We start from the raw sequence: 23,783 nt of genomic DNA on the forward strand, positions 1-23,783 counted from the left end.
AACATTGTAATTATAGAAATAGAAGCATAAGAATGCACTTGTGCAATCGGTAAAGATAAAGATCTACAATTACAAGTAAAATATAAGTAATGGTATTCTCCCTTTTCTAAATATTGCCTTTAAACAAGTTGACTAACTCCATTTCCCAATAGATGGCCTCTCTTTACTATTGGAACAGATCCAATCACTGTTCTTCCCTGGAGGTTGCTGTCTATTGATTACTGTATCCTATGGTTGTAATGTGATGTCAATGCCTGTCTTACCTGCCTGAGCAAGCAGGCAGTGGAACGAGCTGGATTACGTCCAAACGACAACCCAGCCCATCGCTCCACCAAGCCATTGTGATGACTCCTGCGAAATAACGTCTAAAGAAAAACAACGAATCTGAACCTTTTAATTCTGCATTTGAATGCGATTCAGTCTCCAGGGGTATATCTGCCGACAGTGGAGCTCCAGAATAACTTTGGGGTGGTGGGGTGGGGTGGTGGTGGGGGGGTTGAAATAGACCACATTCTGGGCCAGCTCAGCGTCAAGCCTTGTTACCCCGGATCCCCATCTTTTCTCCCTCCCGCTTCTTTTCATTCCCCTCTTATCCCCCCCTCTTATCCCCCTCCCCAAGAGTAGTCTGGCTGGCCTACACACGCGATCCTCACGCTAGCTGGGTCTAAGCCCCGTAAAGGCTAACACAAACTCAGTGTAAAAACTCCTATAGGGGCCCACCTCCGTCCCTCTATCCCCCTCACTACCCCGCCAATCCCCCTCTTCCCTCCTTGTGCTGCCTGACTACACTTTCGCTTCGCATTACTTCTGCTATTCTAACTTTTCCACTTCTGAGCACTATCAATTATGCACTAGAATAACAGTGGGGCCAGACTTGGCAGCAGGACATAAAGGCCGATTATGAGTGTGAATAATTCAGCCATCTTCGTGCCATGTTCCTCTTACCACTGATACAGGCTGGAAGGCTTTGCCGCTAATGTACGACAGTAGGTACAATCTGACCTGGGCTTAATGTGAGGACAGCCTCTTTAGATCCCCGAGAAGGGACATAAAAAGTGTGGCTACGCTGCATTATTAAAGCTGCTGCAAACCCAACGTCACTCACAGGCTGACGAGTCTGACACCTTCTTGTACCTGGCGACTGACACCTGTCAAGCAAGAAAAAACCTCTTCAGAGGGCCAGCCCTGAAGCTAATTCACCATTCATGTATTTTATTCAGCCACGAAAAAAAGTTGGATAAAAGTTATTATTCACAGATTTTACAGAAAATTTGCAAATAAAAGTGTACAGTTGTGCTAGCCATCATGATTTTATTATTTTCCTTAAAGTCATACACACCACATGTACAGTCAACCTTCCATCACCTTCATGCCTACCGACATGTCTACCTTGATTTTTTTTTTGAGTTGCGTGCTAAGGTCTGCAAGTGCTACTCTTCCTAGAGATCACAAACACTAATGAATATTTCATCACTCCACCCAAAGCCAAGCACGCACTCTAATCCAGCATGAGAAATATGATGCATCTCATTTCCCACAGGCTAATAGTCTACCTCAACGCCTTTTCATAGAAAAATACCACTGGAGCATCTGCAAAATGCCAGACTCTCGCATGAGTGGTATTACGCAGAAAAGACAAATTTAGCTTTTTTTAGTAACTGAACCGAGAATTTAACAAAATTTTAAAAATCAAAAAAATTGATTTTTCAGAGGAAAGAATTGTATTACTTAAATATAATTTATTTTAAAAATATATTAAAAAATTAAATTTAAAAATAAATAAATAAATAAATACTTTTAAGTTCCAGTTTTTTTGTATTGAATTGCATTTCCCTTATCTAACACTACTACTACTACTAATAATAATAATAATTACATTTAAAACTAAAAAATATATTTTTTAAAAATATGTCATGAATTTCTCCTTATCAAATTATTCATTAATTCCTAACAGAAGCTTTTTTAACAAAATTTGTAATAATTTATAATTTTATTTTTTTATGTAAATTTTTTTGTATAATTTTTTTATAGTCCCAAAACGAGTTAATTAAAAAAAAAATAATAAAAAAAAAATAGTGAGTTAATTTTGCCACTAAATGTTGGTACCTCTTTGAAAAAAAAAAAAAAAAAAAAAAAAAACACTTCATACCACTTTTACCCTCAACCTCACACACAAGCTAAACTCATTTTCCGATTCGGAAGAAAAAAAGCAAAAAAAAAAAAAAAGCCACTCCACTCGCTCTTATTTGTGCTTCCGTTCGCCATGCACGCTCTAATCCCGGCTGGAATGTCTCCGGTCATGGAGTCGTGCGGCCCTGAGGAACAGAACAGCAGGTGAAACTGAACTCTCTGAGGACGTGTCAGGCCTACAGCTACTCCAGTACGTCTACTGTACAGTGAAACCAGACGGTCGGTTACACCAAGAGCCCAAAAAGTGTGAGCAAACTATTTTTTTATGTCTTCATTTTCACGGATTGATTATTACAGATTATAGATTATTTCATTTGCCTAAGAAGGTTATCCTTGCCAAGAGGCTTTAATTACAGTTGCCTAATGAATCCAATTTTTAAACATCTCGTTCTGAATATCTGAAATAAAAAAATAAAAAAACGATTCAGACATGGCTTCTGCAGTCTTCTTTGTGTCTGGCTAGTGTCACATTTTTATTTCATCACTCCCTCTCTCTCTCTCTCTCTCTCTCAGACACACATACACATTATAGCTCTGCCTTGAAGTTGAGATCTTAAGTACAAACGGGGAGGGGGTTAGGGTTTAAAAAGATTAAAGAAAATAAAAACAGACCAGAAAACACTGGGGGGAAGCAGAAAGACGGCGTAGGCGACTGTCAGTCAACGGCTGCAGCCACAACCCTGAGCCTAATGCTGACGGTGGGCATGCTGGGTCATCTCAGCAGGACCCCGAGAGCCAATGACAGTACAGTTAAAGATCTGGTAATCCCGGAGACGGGAAAGAGGAAGGGAGGAAGGACAGTATGGCACGAGGAGCGAAAGAGCGGGAGGAAAACAACTGGCCTATATTCCCGGGGACACTTGGCGGGATACGGAACAGAAGGCAAGAGTGTGCGGATTAAGACAAAGGAGGGAAAAAGGTTTTTTTTGTTTTTTTTAATGCGCACATGCACTAGCTTTTCAACTTTTTTTTTTTTTTTTTTTTTTTTTTTAAAAGCCCAGAACCAAAGCAAAACCATCAAAGCCGATCTCCATCATCGCCTCAACTTTAACAAGGCAAGGTGATGATTTTCTCTTTAATAAATCCAGTTTAGTGATGTTTTGGTTTTCAGCGCTCAACTGAGAGATTAAGGACATTAAAAACCTTTGTATGCATGACTATCCCGTGGAAAAAAACACACACACACAGTCCTGAGGATGTAGCCACTGGCAGCGCTCATCACCTCTGTTTATGTGGAGGGCTTAGGCCACTTTGGGGACTCCCCTTAAGTCTCACTTATCTCATTAGACCCTTAAAACTGATTAATATGAATGCCAGCAGAGGCCAGCTCAAGGCATTCTTAAGAAAGGAGGGAAGGAGGAAAAGAGAAGAGAGGGATGAGGGGGGTGGATTTTAGAGGAAGGGGGTTTTTGTGTCTCCGGACAATGAGCTGATGGCTTTTTAAGCCTCTCAGTGGCTCTGGGTTAATACCCAGTGCTGCAGTCATGGGATAGGCCGCGGTTCAAAGGCTGCTGCACTCTAAGGCTCACTGCTCGCTGATTTAGAGGAAGAAAATAAACAAGCAGAATAAATACCACATCTAATGCAACTTGAACCTCACTAAAGAAATAATGAACTGCCCTTCCAAACCAGAGTGGGATACGTCGTGTATGTGTGTGTGTGTGTGTCGGCCCGTGTTCTTCGGGGTGTCATATTTTTGTTGTGTGGGATAATGTTCGGAGTAAGCCCGACCGGTCAAAGCTGGGCTCAGATGAGAGGAGAGGGTGAAGATGGGATTTATCACACATTTCAGGGATCAATCGTTTTCTCTTCAGTGGAAGAAAAAAAAAAAAAAAAAAAAAAGCACACTCGGAGCAGTTCCACACAGGAATACCAACCCGCCGCACATAAACAAAGACGGGCGTGCGCACCACACACAACGCAACTTCACAAAATGGGAAAACTATCAAGCCGCTCTCGCAGGAGCAGGCTCGGAGAATTGGGTCAAGAATAGTGCTGTGCTCTGCTATAGCAGCGAGCGTGCGTTTCTGCTGCTTCATTAAAGCGGGCCTCCAAGCAGAGGTCGGCTCAGGATAGCCACGTGCACGCAAGTTGCAAGCTAACACGCACCACGCACAAACACAAAATACCCTCTCGCGTCGGCGCCGGAGCCAAATTCAGCGGAGGACGGTAGAGTCAGTTCAATTTTACACATTTCTAACTATGATTTATTAACTGTGTGATTCCAGATTCTTCTTAGAGGTTAGATCAGACAAGCATCTGTTGCCTAATAAAAGGCTCCGAGGGAGGAGGAGGAGGACGAGAAGATCTGTAAACGAGCTTTTCATGCCAGACCAGCGCTCGCTGAAGATCAGTTTAGCAGATTTTAAAATATGTCGCGAGATATTTTTAATATACACTGTGACAGAGGAAAAAGATTATTTTCATTTTTGGTCAAAAATCCCCACTTATTAGGCCCCGGGCGTTCAAACTAATGCAGCGAGACGAGACGAGCCGAGTCAAAGACAAATACGAGGAGATTGGTTTCAAAAGAATCCTGCATAATGATCCACATTATTCATCAGGAACGCATGGTTTTGGGACCTTCGCTAGTAAAGTAGGACTACTTCACAGGACGAGAACTGCTCATTCTTATTGGACCGATTTGTCTCCACAGAATTCGGGAATTAAACTCGGAAAATGCACTTTCAAGGGCAAGGCGATGCAACGCGCCACACTAGCTAAGAGCAAGATGCAACTTTAGCACCACAACACCAGCCACCAGCCACCAGCCACCCCCCTGCTGTAAACACATCCCTGTGTGTGGGAGTCTTCTGTGTCAGAGGAAACAAAGCAGGGGTCTAAACCTGAGCAGGCTTAATCCTGTCTGTGTAGAGTGAAAAAAAAAAAAAGCCCCAGTGTCACTAAACCCGAACCTCAAAGACAACATCTCCTCAGGGTGAAGACCCGGAGTCTGTCCCCTGGAGAACCATCACCACCGACTGACCGACCGACCGAGCGACCAACCAGCCGCGGTCACCACCAGGGAGACAGACAGACAGCAAGCCCACATGCATCTTTAAACCTTGGCAAGGACAGACAAGGAAGGGGAGGGCGGTAGGGGGTCGGAGGGGGGGGGTGGCTTGATGAGCAGATGAGAGAGGACGGGTAATCCTAGTTGGAAATGAGGAAGAATGCCACCTTTTCTTTTCCACACACTGGGTCACCCCTGGCTACTACAAGCCTCTCCCCTCGTGTCTGGCACTTGCATTATACTCCTCCTCTCCTCCCTTCTCCTGTCCAGAGAGCACACTACAACTTCAGCTGTGCGCTCTCCTTTTCCCCTCGCCATTCACACCATTCTCCCTCGCTCCTCTCCTTTGCCCTCCCTTTTTTTTTTTTTCTTCTCTCCTCTCCTCTCCCTCTGTTTAAAGCGCATGCATTACTTTCGGCCCTGGCTATGTGGAGTGGACAGAAAGAGCAGAACAATGGCCGCCTTTCAGTCTCACAGCCCAGCATTTTTATTTTTTTTTTTTTGAAGGGGGGAATTGGCTTGGAGTATTTTTCAATACTAATACAGCTAGCTTATTATTGGCATGTGTTGCGAGAAATGAAAAAAAAAAGTGAAAGCAACATTGTCTGATTTGTTTATATTTAGTCCAGTGAAAATGTCACGGCAATGTGAGCTTTACAAAAAGATGTTCACGTGAAAATCAATTCGTCTTTTAACCGGAATTAACGTTTTTTTTTCCCACGACTGAGCCAACGCGTAGAAACACACGACGAATACATGAGAAAACGTGCAAGCCCTGCGAGGACCCTCGTAGCATCTCCGGCTAAAAGTGGTCTTTTATGATTTCTAAAATGTATTCTTGGAGATATAAAAGTTTGGGGTCGATTCCAAAGGAAAAACAGACCGCAGAATTGTAAAATCTCCCTGTGTGTTTCTCAGTCTGTCTGTGAAGACGAATTACCTCATGAGTCATTTACAGCAGGCTACAACCCGTCAATTAGGTCTTTATTCACAAGCTGGAGATGTGTTCTCTTCTGGGATCTATTCTCCACACTGCTGCCCAGCTAGAAAAACAACCCCACCGCCGCCCCCCCCTCAAAGTTAAATAGGGAAAACGTACGGCGCACGGTCCGAAGCCAACCTACCATGAAAGGAATTATCTGTGGAAAATGTGTCTGGCGAAAAACCGAACGGTCTCAATCGCTCCCGTCACATTTTCCAGCTGAATAGTGAGCGGTGACAAAAAAAAAGACAAAAATAAATGAAAGCCATCAGCTGTTTTGGCCCTTACACGCTGGAGTGGTTCCTGTAAATATAGTATGACATTGACGGTGTATGAGTTTAACGAGGTCAAATCAGTCAAAAGCAGGAGGAGGCCGTTCGTATCAAGCGCACGTATGTGGGTTTCACTCGGGCTGTGCACTTGAAATGCCTCGCGCTGAGAGCACCAGGGCACCAGAGGCTATCAGACCTCTCTCAGTAGCGCCCCTTTCTGGTAAGGGGGGATAGATCAAGCGAGTGTTACTACAGTAACAGCTGCTTCTAAGCCTCCATCTTACGGGGGAGAGCAGAGAACCTGAAGAAGGATATGGTGGCGCCATTTTCAGCCATGAACGAGGACCTGTAATGCACAATGGCGAGATTCCTGCAGCGGCGTTTCAACCCTCATTGGACCCGCAGTAATCTCCTGCTAATAGCTCCTTTTTGGAGTATTCACACGAAAAAACAAGCGCTTGCGTTTATTTTTGTCGATCTCCTTTCACTGCGTAAGTTTTAACTATAAATCCGCTCAGGTGTTGATAGTATTTTGGATTGGAGCGACATAATAAAGAGTTGAAAAAGAAAACCTACAACTTTGAAATTCTGACTGAATACGAGACAATGAGAGCAGGGACGGTGGGAAAAATAAGAATAAGCAAACACATAGCAGAGGGCAAACAAAGCAGCAGCAAAAACAAAAAAAACAAAAAAATGGACGCACTGTTTTTGTCGTTCTCCTGCCAGAATAAAAGTGTTTGCTCTGCATGCATGTGGACGTTGCGTAAGCTGGTTAATACTTTATTGTTTCCAAGTACGGCTATACACAACGTCCCCCCCCGACGGGTTGAATGCCAAAGGCTGAATGTGGGCTAAAATACAGATCACTCAGCTGATAGCAGCGTTTCAGCGCTCCGTCTGACCTTGGAGTGATTACTCTGAAAACAAAAACCTGGACATTAAAATGAGGTTCCCCGGGTTAGGGAGGGAAAACTGAAACGAAGCTGCCGTTCAGTGCAGACGAGGAATTCCTCCCGCTCTTTGGTGGATAACCAACACTTCACGCTGACTGTGGTATTTTTGAGGCTCTGTTTAATTTTGTAATTTTATGAGTAACACTTTCAAACATGGGTTTTCAGTGTTGTTTTTAGGTAAATAAATCACCAAAGTTAATGTTTAAAAAAAAAAAGAAATCGCAAGCAAGCACAGAGGATACTTTAAATGTTTGAATTTACGAAGAAAATACATACTTTTCAAGAGCAAAATGCATTTTAAAATAATATAGTGTCTAGTATATTAAGTACTTGTATATAGATACACATACACACATATAGGGGATGTCTTTTTTTTGTGAAATTGTAGGCTGCGTTCAACAGGATTAGCATATCCAAGCCCGACCACCAGGCACCCCCGGCGACAGGGCTGCTTCTGTCCGCCACATAGCACCTCCACAAGGGTCACGGCCAAAGAGTCCTCCCCCTCTCCCACCGCGCACTGAAGAACAGCTGCTCTGCCAAGCACATTGACTAGGCATTGACTACTGCCTGCCGGGCTCATTTTCTAGTTAATAGAAAAAAAAAATCTAATTTAAATGGAAAGTGCATTTACAGGTCTAGCGAGGAAAACACACGGAGCCGTTCGGACCTAATAAAAGTATCAGAACGCGACGACGCCATGATTACAGTTTGCTGCTTTTCCGTCAGGGTCCTTGTGTTTATTACTCGCTGTCTTTTGTGTCTCCTCCGCTCGCTGGTGCTCCTTCAGCTTGGCTGGTGCCAGTGCCATGGGCGTAAAAAAGGGGGAAAAAAATGACAGAGCAAGGGGTCATTAGCGAGGACTAATCAGCCTTCAGACGGAGGGAGACTATGAGGAGACAGTCGGCAGTGGAGTGCGTAAAACAGAGCTCAGAGTGATAAAATGATAAGGATGGGGCCAAAAACCTAAAGCCACGTGAACTTGATTTTAAATTAGGTTTTTAGAAGGTTTAGTAAAAGCAAAAGCCAATATAATAACAATAATGTATCACAGAATTCTGTTAGAAACACATGGTTATACGGACTAACTTTCCACCTCCATGTATGTGCCTTTGGTTTTATTCATTTCCCCACACATGCATGCAAGCACAGACCGACAAGACATTTATTCTTGCACGATTGGCCGATCCCAAGTGATAAGAAGTCAGAGAGAGAGAGAAAGGCGCAATTAATCCGGTATCTGTGCGTCTGAGGCAGAGGAAACAAAGCCCTATATGATCTCATGGCTCATTTGGATCTTTGCACACGCACCAGGCATGCACGTTTAAACATTTAAAACTCTAAAACATACACCGGGTAAAAAACAAGCAGCCAAAACAAGCTGATACCCACAACACAGCTACAGCCCCCCCACCCCCAGTTACAGTACAGTGTAAGAATACAAATGTGAACGCAACAACAACACCACCAGGCAGCGTGTTGGTAAAAACGCGTTTGTCGGGATACAAATTATGCAGCAAAATACAAATCACCTTGAGCAATTTGCATGACCACAACCGCATCAAACTGTTTATGTTAATAATACTTTCCACTTCAAGGAGAGTTCTAGTCACTGGTTTGTCATTCACAGGGCAACTTTCTGCTTCGTTATTCCTCGCCGCATGCGCGTGACCTCTCCCTCAGCCACACTGAAAGTGCGCCTGACCTCTAGGCGTCTTTCTCCGCCGTCAGCCGTGGAGGGACTCCAAAAATATCTAATTGTATTCATTCATTTTCTCTTGCCTGGCAAGAAGAGACGGAGAGAGAGAGGGAAGGAGGAAGGGACGGAGGGACAAAGAGGCGAGGAGAGGCAGAGAGCCGGGAGGACCTCGGGAGAGAGGCATGAAGGGATACAGGGAGGAAGAAAGGGCAAAGGGGGAGAGTGGAAGGGAAGGGAAGGGCCGTCTCTTCGGCATTAGACATCCTCGGAGTCACCGCCTGTCCCTTTATTACGATAAATGCTCACGAGCAGAGACAGTCAGCAAGATAGCAGAGGTCAAAATCTCCAGAGACGAGCGCGATTTCAGGTGGCGGGGACTCTCTCCGAGGGCAGATAAGACTTCGAGTTTGCTCGCTGCTCTCTAAACTGGCCCCAGAAAACACATGCAAAAAAAAATCAAACCTTCTGAAAAAAAGTTCGCCATGAGAAAATCTGAACCTCTGAAGGAGAAAACAAAGGCAGAAAGCAAGTGTGGCTGTGTCAAACCGGCGGAGAGATTAAAAGATAGAGGTGTTATTCAGAATAATAAAGCAGTTAGCAAGTTCCCGGTCTCATGAGGCGGTTGTGAAACAAAACGGTGGAATGAAGCCAGGAGAACAGCAAGGAAACCCCCCCGTCAGCCACTTCAAAACAGTCAGCAGAAACAATTGTGGCACTGCTCGCATAAATGACGATACTCTAACCTAATAAAGCATTCCACTCTAATCTACAGTTCGCTTCGAACTCAAAAGAAATAAAAAAATAAAGAAATTCCAACGTGCGAATAATCACGAAAAGTTTCATTTCAGATAAAGTCTCTCTCTCTCTCTCTCTGAGATTCCCCGTTACAGTCTGAGCTGAGAAAGTGTCTGCAACTGCAACTAGTGACTCTGTGAGTTTCTTTCCCCTTCACTTTTTTTTTCTCCACGGCTCCTAAGCTCAAACTTTTCTCCCGCCGCTTCGCACCGCGCCCAGACCGCTAACCTTTCGCTTTCTTGTGGTCACTTTTTAAACGCTAATTTTACATTTTAAATGAGTCGCACTTTGACATTTGGAAGCGGACGCGACAACGTTTATAGGTGCAAAGCGGTTTGGCGGGCGTTTCCGCGCGGAGGGCTCTCACCAGAACACTTCTCCCCGCGCATTTCAGGTGATTAAGTCAGTCGGCGGGGCACAACACGTTGCGCACGCCGATGTGAGGCATCCAATTTGGGCGCAATAAATTAAAAGCAAAACGGATTTTATGACAAATCCGAACTCAAACTGCAGCTTTAGTGTGATGGATTATCTTAGCTTGGGCGATTTGGAAGATGCAGTTTCATACGGAGGAAGAAAAAACAAACTGGTTGAACAAATGGCGAATTCTCCTTTTAGTAGAAAAAGCCCCGAATGAGTGTGGTCAGACAACGACAACAAAGACTGTAAAGGCGGACAAACTAGGCAAAAAAAACCCCCGAAATTACCCCATAATTTACCTGCAAAACAATATTTGTGACGAATCACATTAGGTTCAGAGAATCAGGAGTTTACTGCTATCATAAAGTAAAATGTGCCTTCGGCTCAGACGTGCCTGTTTGTGTGCATGGGCGTCCACATTATAAATTCTTGAAGCAGCCGCACTTTCGGCGTGACCGTGAAGCCCCGGGACAAAGGCAGGCGAGTTACAGTACCACGGCAGCTTTCTACAGTAATGAGTGAGGAAAGGGACTCAATATTTATTAACTGAGTCATCAATAAGACAAGTTTGCTATCTCTCTCTCCCCCTCTCTCTGTCTCTCTCTCTCTCTCTCTCTTTGCTGCTACGTTACCTCTCTGGCTTCCTGCCTCAGCCCTGCAGGGGTGAGAGTCAAACAAACTCTATTTAGAGTAAGTAGAACAGAGTGACTGGTGTTAGCACTACAGCCTCTCCGAAAACCTGTTTCCTTTCCCCAGGCAGGCGAGAGCGTCAGAAACAGACAAGGCTCGGGAAACTATCTATTTTTCAGATTTCACTCGAGGGGAGCGAGGAGGAGCACAACGTGGTGGATCACACAGTTGCCTTGTTTCTGTCTGTGCCTCCTCTTTTTCAGCGTTAATGATCTGATCCGAGATTAACGGAGTTTAGTTAAATTCGCTTTTTTTTTTTTCTTTTTTTTTTCACTGAAAATTAGAAAACTTGTCAGGACATCTGGAAGATATCAAGTTAGCCGAGCGGCCAGTCAAGTCAAAACTTTTCAGCTGGGGAGGGAAGAGGGGGAAAAAAGAAAAAGAAAAAGCGCAGTCTAATGAAAGTACGTCTATCAACAGCAGGGATCAAGATTTAACTCAAAATTGTGTTTGCTTCTGTTGAAGAAAGCGGCCCATAAATAAACAGCCAGGCTGAGCCGGCAGTAGGGGACCAAGACCACAGCAGTCATGGTCTACGGTATATCAGGCCGAGAATCTACACACCCTGCTAGGCTGGCCCCCGACTACAGGAGCGAGCTAACAGTCAGCCCTCCGTTTTTCTCCCCCTGACCACTAATTGTTTCAAGCAATAAATCATGTTTTTCCAAACTTCAAACCGAATGTAAATAGTTGTGCAACAAATTCAGCGTGCGCTATTAATGGCTTTAGCGCACTCGGAGGGTAAACTGAGGATTTTATTCAACAAATACTAAGTGCCATTGGCAGCTGGAGTGAAAGATCTCGGTAAACTCCACCAGCGCTCAGACCTAATAAGCCCGGGACAAGGGTGTACAGTGTAGCTCCACGAGGCGCTCCTAGTGGGAAACGCTGTCTCGACAAACATGCACAATGTACACTGGAGCCTGACTCAAAGCCGTGCCCCGAGCAGAGAACTTTATGACTCGAGCAACTTCTGCTTTAACTTTGCTGAAGTTCATGTACGTGTGGCAGACCTATAAAATTATGTGAAATCTCATTATGTCGTACACGAAACTGTCCCTTTATTCGTATAAACAGAGAGCGAGAAGCCAGCCCTTTTTGTTCGGAGCCCTTTGAGAAATTAACAGTGCATTTTGGAGCCACTGGATCAGGCCAGTGTGCCTCCAACTTTCCGGACAACCACTCATCCTCGCAAATATGAGAAAAAGGGAGGGAAAAAATATTAATTTAGGTAAAGGCTGTAGAATGAAGAAGCTGCACACTGTTACAGGAAGGGAATGTTTTCTAAAGTTTTGACCGGGTAGTACTAGTTTCCATAGTGAACAGCCTTGACTACACTTAGCAGAATGAAAGCTTTCAGGTTTTAAACAGTCGTGGCACAGGGTTATCCGTCGCAGAATTAATTAGCTTTTTCAAGTTTAAAATTTAAATCTTTTATTAGTTTTTTTTTTAATTTTTTTAAAGCTTAACGAACACCCTGGCTAATTTTATTCAACTGTGTCAGTGAACCATAATGTGCTTCGGCGCAATGATTACACTACAGTGCTGCACAATTCAAAAAGGAAAGAATTAAACGTATAAACTCTGTAATATAAAACATAAATTATTAACCTTTCGCTCAGTTTCCTTTCCTTCCCCCTTGAACTTTTCTTTTTTTTTTTTTTTTTTTACATAAATTGTGATTCAAGAAGTATAAAAGAAAAGAAAAAAACGAGAATATTAACAAAAACTCATTATAATAGTTCACTTCCTTCACATACTGTGTGCGCCTGCACTGAGGAGTGGGTTTGTCATTTTATGTAATTCTCCTGCCTTGGCGCCTCTGTAATATTCATGAAGCACTACTCCAAGTACTTCTGGGTGTGCTGAGATCGAGGCACGCACCTAAATTACATTAGGGTAAATGGACTTGAATTGCGTAAAGGGCTTCTTTAATATTGACTGATAAGTTATGCTTACCCTGGCTACATTTAGTATCACAGGTCTTTCTCTGGTGACGAAGACAGACTGTACCAAAAACCTAAAGCACGGGAAACCACACAGCCTACACAAGTCCTTCTCACTGCACAGGTCTGAGACGTTTGGCCTTTATCTACACCTACAACTTTAAGTTTTCTAAATCAAGCCACTGCTTGTGGTGTAAAGAAGCAAAGAAGTGATTTTTTTTTTTAATATATATATATAGGTAAATAGGCTTTGTAGATTTGCGCTGGTCCTATTTGGAGTTTAGTCAGGTTGAGACCATACGCTACGGTGGGTTCGGGTAAATTCCCAGAGTCCAACAAACTGAGAAATAACACAAGATACTGCTGCAGGTTTTATAGCCTTGAATTGTTCTGCCTCTATAATTATATCAGCCTAATTCCCACTGTGATTTCCCTTATCCAGACTTTTACTGGCAGCGGGAGAAGCGAAGCAACAGCAGACCGTGAATATTATGTCCAGGCCCCTTATTACGCACGGTTTTGATCGAGTTTCTCGGGGGACGCGCTGTTCGTGAGCAGCCACGGCAGCCTCATCCATTACTTTTCCCTCACCCTCAGTTAAAGCCCGTACCTACAACACCTACTGGCATTGTGCCCTCACTGCGGAGAACGGACACCGATGTGGCACAGCAAACCTGCGAACGAGCCGCGGTTCGCGCGGAGGAGACGGCGGCACATCAGCCCGGCTCTCCGCTCGTGAACCCGGGCCGGTTGCGGGGCTACTTACTTGGTGTTGGTCCTGTTCCAGAAGACGGCGTAGCGGTCGGCCACCACTTTGGAACTGGGCTCCTGGCAAAATACACACATCAACAGCACCAGGCAGAGGAAGATGACCATTTCCACTTGCAGCATCACTACAGCAAAACTTCGGCACGTATTCCTCTTCGGTGTCGGGTCAGTCAGTCAAGTTGTACGGTGGCGCTTCAACCGGGACAGGTGACGGCTCTCATTCACATGTGGCCGCGTCTTGGCCGGCGCAGTTTTGTGAATGCAAACAGAGCAAACAGAAAGGCGCACGACATAGAAAACGCGTAAGGGTGGGAAAGGCGGAGTTGTGACCATTCAACGGGGGGGGAAGGGGGGGGGGGACGCTTGAGAGATGACACTTGTTCGGGTTGAAGGAGATGAAGTGGAGTTACAAAAGCACCGCGTCACCGTGTGTTCTCTCGGATGCGCGGCAAGAGTCCAGATGAATCACAGGCTTTAATTCATGCAGGGTGCCAGCTTCTGACAAATCCGAGGTGGGCTGACAAAATATCTCTCCCTCTAACGCACAAAAAAACAATGAGATCAGCACACGGCCGCGAATGCGCAGCACAACAGGCAACAGTGTCTTCTGTGGCGCGGTCGCCTCGTGTTCCCCCTCTTCTGCAGGGAGCTACGGGATGCAGCCTGTGTCAGGGCAAATGACAACTGCTGAACACTTATTCTTACTCCAAACCGAGAGCGCAGAGGGGGGGGGGGGATTAGTGAACCCCGAGATGTGATGGAGAGAAAAAAGAGAGAGGGGGGCTCAGTGTGTCCAATGACGCTGTGAGGCGCACGTCAGATGTCCATGTTTTCCAGGCAACTTTTTAAAGCCATACAGTCAAGTCACTGGCGGATGGATGGCAACGTTAAGAGTCGCTCTTTCGTTTCCAGCGCCAAAAAAATAAAAAATAAAAATAAAAATAAAGACTGTTATCCCCCTCTCAGCGGTTTGCCGGAGGTGTCACGGCCGATGCGGGGAGGAGTCCTTCTCGGTGTCGGGGAGAGAGAGAGAGAGAGAGAGGACAGGCAGCGTTGCGTTTTCTCGTGCGCTTCTGTCCGCGGAGACGCTTGTTTATTATGTCCGCATCCCAGAGTCTCCTCCTCATATATGAGCCATCGCGCGACGTGCAGGCATGAACAAATGACCGCGTACTCCCATGAGCGCGCTGCGCAGCCTTCCTCTCTCTCGCGTTTGGGGTTTCGAGACGCCGGGACGCGCAGGAAGGTGAGGGCAGAGGCAGGCAGCTCCAGACGCCGACTGAGGGAGTGGGTTTGGTTACGGCGGAGCGGGGGATAGTCCCATTGGTTTGAAATTATTTGAATGGGCGTCGCTCGAACAAAAGGCAGGCCCCTCCCTCCCTCCCTCCCCCCCACCCACCCCTCCGCGCCACCTAAAACCGAGCTAATTCAATTACGGAAAGGTAGAGCTGCCATGGATGGGGACAGGGGGGGAAGAGATGCACAGGACAGGAACCGCTTTGAGACACTGCTCTGTCAGATCCGACCGATAAGTGCGCTATTTAATTACATCCAAACGGACGCAGCAGACCAAAGAAGACCAGGGGCTCGGGTTACTCTCTCTGAGTTCAGTTCAACTCAATTTGAATTCACTTTTCTTTTCTAATAACAAGAGGAAGCCTTTTTTTGAGGTAACAAGCCAATAATATTTTATAAATGTAAGAAATTTTATGTAAATTTTGAGAAAATATCACTTAAATATATTTCCACATTTATGGTTTCAGTATTTCTTTTTTTTTCTTTTTTTTTTAAAATAAATGTTATATATTATTGTGGGAGTTTCAGAAATAACAAAAAATAAAAAAGATCAGATCAATTTCTTAGGTTTAGGACTGAGAGGCGGAGGGTGGTGATGTCTCACAACGAGGCTCGGTTGGGTAGACGTACCGGGGGCAGCCTGTTGCGGGGAGCGGTGCTGCTGGATGTGGGTAGGGGGGGTGGAGGGGTGGAGGGGGTTCGACGCTTGGCTCCAGCGCCCAGACGCCCCGCAGTGGTGAGCGGGCGGGACAGCTGAGGACAAAATGAAGTTCTGGTGCGCCAGGGGATCCCCGTCCGTCGTCGCTTTAATAAGACAAATGCTCACGAGGAGGATTTATGAAACTTTAGAAAATAAGCAGCGTGCCAAAATGCATATGGGAAATCCCTAACGAAAATAACTGTAATGTGAACATCCTGTATAATGTGCAGGACTTCTGGGGTGAATTGATGTGACCAGTTGGCACAATTTAAGAAGAAGGGGGAACAAAGAAAAAAAAAAAGAAGTACAGTATATCTCCAACTATTTGGCACATTAGTCCTTGGACTTTGTTTTATAAATATATTTGAGAGTTCTTAAGGTTAGACTTTAAATATGACAAACTGTGTGTGTATTTGCTCATATAGATGCAAGATGCAATTGGAAAGCTGCAGAATAAAAGCAGAAGTTGGAAAAAGGAGTAGAAAAAAAACAAGAGAATACAAGTGCAAATTGGTTGAGGTTTGAATTTCACCTAAAATAAGGAAATATACTGCATGAAAACAAAAATTTCCATGTCATTTTTATGTCTTTATCTCATCTTACTTCCCTGTGATCTCTCAGCCGGTAAGTAATACACGACTGATGAAAGATAGATGAGCACACTCAGACGAGACCTTGTCCGCCGTATCAACATTTTTCATCCTTGTAAAGTCAAGAAAATCAGATGCAGTGAAAACTTAAAAAAAAAAAAAAGCCCAACAACGCCCGCTGTGTGTGAGCGCAACAGGTGCCGCGCGCCTTCAAGGAAAACGGGAGGAGAGAGGAAAAAAAACGGGGGGGGGGCGAGAAGACGGGAGGTGGGAGGAAAGGGTGAGAGGGCAGCTAATATTTTAAGATAATCCTCTTGACCTGTTCCTTTGGACTGATGTAGACTCGGGGCCGCTCACTCTATCGCCACTCTATCGGAAGAGTTGCTACCACACACACACACACACATAAACTTCTGACACTTTTTCTTAAGCTTTTCATGCAACACACAGAGAGAGAGAGAGAGAGAGAGAGAGAGGACACTATCTGCTACCAGGAGAGGAGGGGTGGGGAGGTCAGCCTGGAGGTCAGCGAACATGGCTGTTTTCACACCCACTTTACAACCGTGACTGCATTCCTCTCCCGCTGTGTCCTGTCTCTGCCTCTCTCTCTCTCTCTCATATACACACACACACACACACACGCCAAAAAAAAAAAAAACACTTGATAACAAGCATGTTTGACTGACTACTAGTGCGCATAGCGAATACCCCCAGCTGCTTTCATTTTCTCCAGGCGCAGACACGCAGCTTTTCCCTCCCCGGTTCCCGTCTTAACCCGCTGTCACTATCATAGCGGGCCGCCTTGATTACTTCTCATGCAGGCCTTATTTTATTTCATTTTTATTTTTTTTTTCCCCCTCCTCGCCTCCATCCATGTGTTTTCCAGCCCGATTGGTGCACAGATAAGGTTTATGTGATTGATTAGTGAGAAGGAAAACAACATCATCATGGGCTAACAGTGATCAGGTGACGTCTTTTTTTTTTTTTTTTTTTTTTTTTTACATGAACATTTCTCCTTTTCTCTGTTTCTTACATCGACCTCTTCACCCCTTCAATTGTTTACATTTGCATTTCATGCACACAGATTATCGTCTAATTCTACTGCGGGGTCTTCTCGTTCCCACTAAAACACAGTTTTACTTCGGAGGTTTTATTGTTCAGTTCAACTTTGCTCGTGATTACAGTAATGCCTTCTTGATAAAGGATAACTGGCTTCATCACAAGCTCCACTCTGATACACAGCAATCATTCTGGACAAAATGACAAGCGCCTGGCTCCGAGCCCGAGACTTTCCTCCTCTAACGCGTGGTAATCTGTACGCTCGCACAGCCGGGGTCACAGCAGGGTGAGATGGGAAGGCTGACTGGCTGATCAGCTGAGCGGATGATTCAACCTTTTTTTTTTTATTTCCATTCTCTAATTTTTTAAATGTAGCTGTTCTTTTCTTCCCCATCAGGATTATTAGAGCCGTAACATAACAAAGACTCATTAAAAAAAAAAAAAAAGAAAAAAAAGTGAGAGACGAGAACGCTGCTCTGTGTGTCTGGTGTCAGCGCGTCGGGTCAGGCATTGCCAACGAGCAATTACGGACGTGAAAAGCGGAAAGGTTTTTCTTTGAGCGCGGTGTGTTGAAAACATGTCAATTTAGAGGTGTGTGACGGCAAAAAAAAAACAAAAAAACCTGTCTGGCAAAGCATTAATTAAAACTGTGTACAATCCAATCACCTTTACAGAGCTGGCATTGCATTACTCGTGTGTGAGATGTGTGACAACAAAAGAGATATAAACCAGAACCACTGAGTGGACGCAGACAAAGTGGCGCCGTTCTGGTGTAATAGCTTGCTTTTCATACCATGTAGTAAATATTAAATGTGCTCTCAAGACACCTGTATAATCATCCTCCCCCTCATAAAGTTCCTATAAAGTATCCATACACGTTCACAGTGCCCTAATAGGCATCACAAGATATGCCATTTCGGTAATGTTATGTCTGTTTACAGAGATGCACAGCAGCATCGGGATACCACAGATGAAGCAGTGTACTGGAGATCTGTGTAATGATCTATTCAGACAGTGTTGCTCAGGATCTCACTGATAAACATCTCACACATCTGTAAATATGTTGCGCTCTCACAAGTCAGTCATTGAGAGCGGCGTGCATGCATTGTGGCCTGTAACCCCATCCACAATTTAATACTGTAGAATCTGCAAACACATATTAATGTGGGTTGAATATGAGGACAAAACAGGATTTCAACTCTTAAGGCTCTTTTAGATTACTGCGGGACATAGATGTTACGCAACTTACGCATATAGCCTACGCCGGTGCGATCATCAGTCTGGCTCGCTCAGTAACAACGCCACACAACCGCTAGTCGGCGCTGTGTCTTTTTTTTGCCGGTCGGGTTAATTTTTGTTTCTACTTCCTGCTTCATTTTCAACAACGTCGACGGAAATTTTCGCCGAAATTTCGCAGACGACGAGTCATTCAAATGTTTGTATCTCCGAACTTCCTCAGTTAACCTTTCCTCGATGTGTTCCATCTGCACTGATCCAAAACAATCCATCAATTCAAAAATTGTGGAGATGGAGATGCAGCCGGAAATACTAAAACGGAAAACACGCTACTACCAAGCGGACCAATCAGAGCTCTTGCGGTCTGCGTTGCTAAAACACGTACAGTACATAGTTACATTTCTGGGGAGGTGCGCGTCAGTTACGTTGCTAGGGTCTGCGTAGGGTCCGCGCTGTCGCCATAGCTTCTAAACTGCCTATTAGGAGCACAGATTGAAAAAAAGGAACCTCTTTTATCCATGAGGTTCCAGAAAAAGCTAAAAAATAAAAAAAAATAAAAACAATTTGAAGGTCAAGGTAAGTTAAAGGATAAATGAGTAGTTCAAAAATGTGGAAAAAATGCTCACTCATTTTATTGCAAAGAGTTCATTGTAAGGCCTCTGCCAGCTGACCCCCTAATTAGTTTAGGGCTAGCTTGGCACACAGATTGGAAACGACTGAAACTGGATAAAACTAGGCTCGCTATTTCTCCATTTCTCGAATTTTCAATTTAAAACATACTGTTTACTATGTAGAAGGTTCCAGATAGAGCTTTAAAAAAAACAAAAAAAAACACCATTTGACAGCTAAGAAGGCAGTTTGACAAATCCTTTAAAGTCACATGCTATAGCTGAAATTACCGATTTATCAGTCAGGATAAAAAAACAAAAACAAATGCAGCGTTCAAAAATGTACGGCCTGTGTCCTGTATATCAATAAAACCTTACCCATTACATCTGAGCTCATGGAGAACATTACCTCCCTCCTCTGTCTCTCGCTCCATCACTCCCTCACTCTCTCTCTCCCCCTCTCTTTATTCCCCACCACCTCCCTCTTTAGGATGCATATTAGATTAAAGATTTTATTGTCACACTCAATGCACTTAAGAGTGTTGGCAAACTAAATCACAAGGAGACAGCATGTCATAGAAGAGACACCTTGGGTTGACTAAGTCATGACGAGCCAGCACAAATCGATGAGATGGACTAATCGGATGTATCTGCTGGGACGGGCCCTGCCCTGAATCCAAATGATGGAGACCAGATGAGGACTGATGTTGCCATTAGTACACAATCAGTGCAGTAGACAGAACGGTGTAAGGACAAGGGCTTCCTATTCAATGAGGAATCAGCTCTTCAATAGGGACAGCCAAGGTCTCTGTGTACAAAGAGAAGAAGCAGGAGCCTACAGAGGCGATGGCTCGCCTTGCATTTGTGCAGGTGCAAAGAAAAAGAGACTGAGATGAAAGAAAGGGGTTTGTGTACACGCATGCTTACGCTGGCATACTTACGAGGGGCACGCAAACACACCCGGACAGAAAACTAATGCTCAAATGATTATCTGAGGTTTAGACTTCACATCTAAACAACAGAACGGATCCAAACGCATTTGACTGTTAAGACAATGGTTCATATGAGGATTTCCTGATCCACCCTTTTCTCGGGCTAATATTTGGTTACATTTCGGAAATAAAAAGCCACTTGGCTAAAGTTTAGGGAAAAACCACGGTCACGGTTGGAAGAACTCAACGCTGACTGCGTGCAGAAGACAGAACGCCAACTGCCGTCAAATTAAGACTTTGAAACAACACGCCTCCAATGTCAATCTGGACAGAGTTCCAGTGTTAAACGTTATGCAGGGGCGAGGAAGTGGATTTGAGGTTAAAGGTTAGATGAATAGTTCAAAAATGTGGGGAAAATGCTCACTCGTATTATCGCAGAGAGTTCAGCGTAAGGCCACTGCCAGCTGCCCTCAATGAGCTTGGGCTAGTTTGGCACAACGTGTTACGGTATTGTCCAAGGGGGGAGAGGTGGTAGGACCCAAGAGCAGGACGAAGGATGACGAGGCAGGAGTAGGCAAAGGACTTAGGTTTAATTAAATAAAAAGGGAACAAAAGGCGCTGCAGAAAAAAGCAGGAATTCCAAAGGAAAACTAAAAAATCCAAACTCTCAAAAGACAAAAATGCAACATAAGACTCGAGACAAAAAACAGGGAGCACTAGAGACACACAGGAGTAACAAAAACACTGGAGCAAAAAACACTAGAAGCATGGAGACACACAGGGTAACAAACCATAGGGACACAGAGTAAAAAACCATTGGGAATGACGCGACAGGAACAAAGGGGAAGCCAGGGCTATATAAGCATACACAAGGAACCAAGGGGTGATGAGACACAGGTGACAGAAATCAAGAGACACAAGGTGAAACCAATGATCTAATCAACAGAGAAACACAAGGAGTAAAACAGGAAATCAAAAACTCAACAAGGTAAAACAGGAAACGGGGAGACAAGAAACATGAACAAAACTCAAAACGTGAACACAGAAACCAAACCATGACAGTACCCCCTCCTCAAGGGACGGATTCCAGACGTCCCAAAAAAACCAAAATCCTAAAGCACAGTCAAAAGCTCAACAGGGAGGGTGGAGGGGGCGCGGAAGGCGGGAACCAGGGAAGCCGGGCCGACAGGGCGAAAGTTCTGGGGGGCGGCCGGGAGGCCGGGCCGACAGGGCAGAGAGTTCTGGGGGCCGACCGGGAGGCCGGGCCGACAGGGCAGAGAGTTCTGGGGGCCGACCGGGAGGCCGGGCCGACAGGGCAGAGAGTTCTGGGGGCCGACCGGGAGGCCGGGCCGACAGGGCAGAGAGTTCTGGGGGCCGACCGGGAGGCCGGGCCGACAAGGCAGCGAGTTCAGGGGGCCGACCGGGCGGCCGGGCAGACAAGGCAGCGAGTTCAGGGGGCCGACCGGGCGGCCGGGCAGACACGGCAGAGAGTTCAGGGGGCCGACCGGGAGGCCGGGCAGACACGGCAGAGAGTTCAGGGGGCCGACCGGGAGGCCGGGCAGACACGGCAGAGAGTTCAGGGGGCCGACCGGGAGGTCGGGCAGACACGGCAGAGACCGGCGGACCCACCTCGGCAACAGGAGCAGCAACAGAAGCCGGAGTCCAACCCACCTCGGGAGCAGGAGCCGTAGTCGGACCCACCTCGGGCAAAGGAACAGGAGCAGGATTCCGACCCGCCTCGGGAACAGGAACAGGAATAGGATCCAGCACAGGCACGGGAACAGGAGCAGGAACCGGATCCAGCACAGGAACGGGAACCGGATCCAGCACAGGAACGGGATCAGGATCCAGCGCAGGAACGGGATCAGGATCCAGCACAGGAACGGGATCAGGATCCAGCACAGGAACGGGATCAGAAGCCGGGGTCCGAGCCACCTCGGGAACGAGAGCAGAAGCCGGGGTCCGAGCCACCTCGGGAACGAGAGCAGAAGCCAGGGTCCGAGCCACCTCAGGAACGAGAGCAGAAGCCGGGGTCCGAGACACCTCGAGAACCAGAGATGAGGTGACCCTCGGAGCCGGGACGGGAACCAGAGAAGAGGCGACCCTCGGAGCCGGGACAGGAGCCGGAACGGGAACCAGGAAAGAGGCGACCCTCGGAGCCGGGACGGGAACCAGAGAAGAGGCGACCCTCGGAGCCGGAACGGGAACCAGAGAAGAGGCGACCCTCGGAGCCGGAACGGGAACCAGAGAAGGGGCGACCCTCGGAGCCGGAACGGGAGCTGGAACGGGAACCAGGAAAGAGGCGACCCTCGGAGCCGGAACGGGAACCAGAGAAGAGGCGACCCTCGGAGCCGGAACGGGAACCAGAGAAGAGGCGACCCTCGGAGCCGGAACGGGAACCAGAGAAGAGGCGACCCTCGGAGCCGGAACGGGAACCAGAGAAGGGGCGACCCTCGGAGCCGGAACGGGAACCAGAGAAGGGGCGACCCTCGGAGCCGGAACGGGAGCTGGAACGGGAACCAGGAAAGGGGCGACCCTCGGAGCCGGGACGGGAACCAGGGAAGAGGCGACGGGAACCAGGGAAGAGGCGACGGGAACCAGGGAAGAGGCGACCCTCGGAGCCGGGACGGGAACCAGGGAAGAGGCGACCCTCGGAGCCGGGACGGGAACCAGGGAAGAGGCGACCCTCGGAGCCGGGACCGTAGCCGGAGCTGAAGCGACCCTCGGAGCCGGGACGGGTACCAGGGAAGAGGCGACCCTCGGAGACGGGACCGGAGCCGGAGCTGAAGCGACCCTCGGAGCCGGGACAGGAGCCACAGGAGAGACCGACCTGGGAGCCGGAACGGGAGACACAGGAGCCACAGGAGAGTCCGACCTGGGAGCCGGAACAGGAGCCGGAGCGACCCTTGGAGCTGACGTGACCCTTGGAGCCGACCTGGGAGCCGGAGCAGGAACCGCTGCGGAGTCCGACCTGGGAGCCGGAGCAGGAACCGCTGCGGAGTCCGACCTGGGAGCCGGAGCAGGAGACACAGGAGACACCGACCTAGGAGCCGGAACAGGAGACACAGAAGAGTCCGACCTGGGAGCCGGAGCAGGAACCGCTGCGGAGTCCGACCTGGAAGCCGGAGCAGGGACAGGAAGCAGCGCTGGAGCAGGACGTGAGCGGATCCTCGGAGCCGGTACAGGGACAGGAAGCAGCGCTGGAGCAGGACGTGAGCGGATCCTCGGAGCCGGTACAGGGACAGGATGCAGCGCTGGAGCAGGACTTGAGCGGATCCTCGGAGCCGGTACAGGGACAGGAAGCAGCGCTGGAGCAGGACATGAGCCGACCCTCGGGGCCGGTACAGGGACAGGAAGCAGCGCTGGAGCAGGACATGAGCCGACCCTCGGAGCCGACCTGGGAGCCAGAGCAGGAGACACAGGAGAGACCGACCTGGGAGCCGGAACAGGGGACACAGGAGAGTCCGACCTGGGAGCCGGAACAGGGGACACAGGAGAGTCCGACCTGGGAGCCGGAACAGGGGACACAGGAGAGTCCGACCTGGGAGCCGGAACAGGGAACACAGGAGAGTCCGACCTGGGAGCCGGAACAGGGGACACAGGAGAGTCCGACCTGAGAGCCGGAACAGGA

General features: G+C 47.0%; 1 protein-coding gene across 2 annotated transcripts in view; it reads right to left on the minus strand.

The window, feature by feature from the left end:
* The window catches only part of efna5b (ephrin-A5b), a 92,026-nt gene extending 77,067 nt beyond the window's left edge, over nt 1–14,959 (minus strand). For both annotated transcript variants that reach the window (XM_084552234.1, XM_084552233.1), the window contains exon 1: nt 13,730–14,959. In XM_084552234.1, the coding sequence (XP_084408360.1) occupies nt 13,730–13,854 (125 nt within the window). In that variant the 5' untranslated portion in view covers nt 13,855–14,959. The remainder of the gene's footprint in view (nt 1–13,729) is intronic.
* Between the last annotated feature and the right edge of the window lie 8,824 nt (nt 14,960–23,783).

Source organism: Chelon labrosus (assembly GCF_963514085.1).
Source record: "Chelon labrosus genome assembly, chromosome: 9".
Classification (NCBI taxonomy): domain Eukaryota; kingdom Metazoa; phylum Chordata; class Actinopteri; order Mugiliformes; family Mugilidae; genus Chelon; species Chelon labrosus.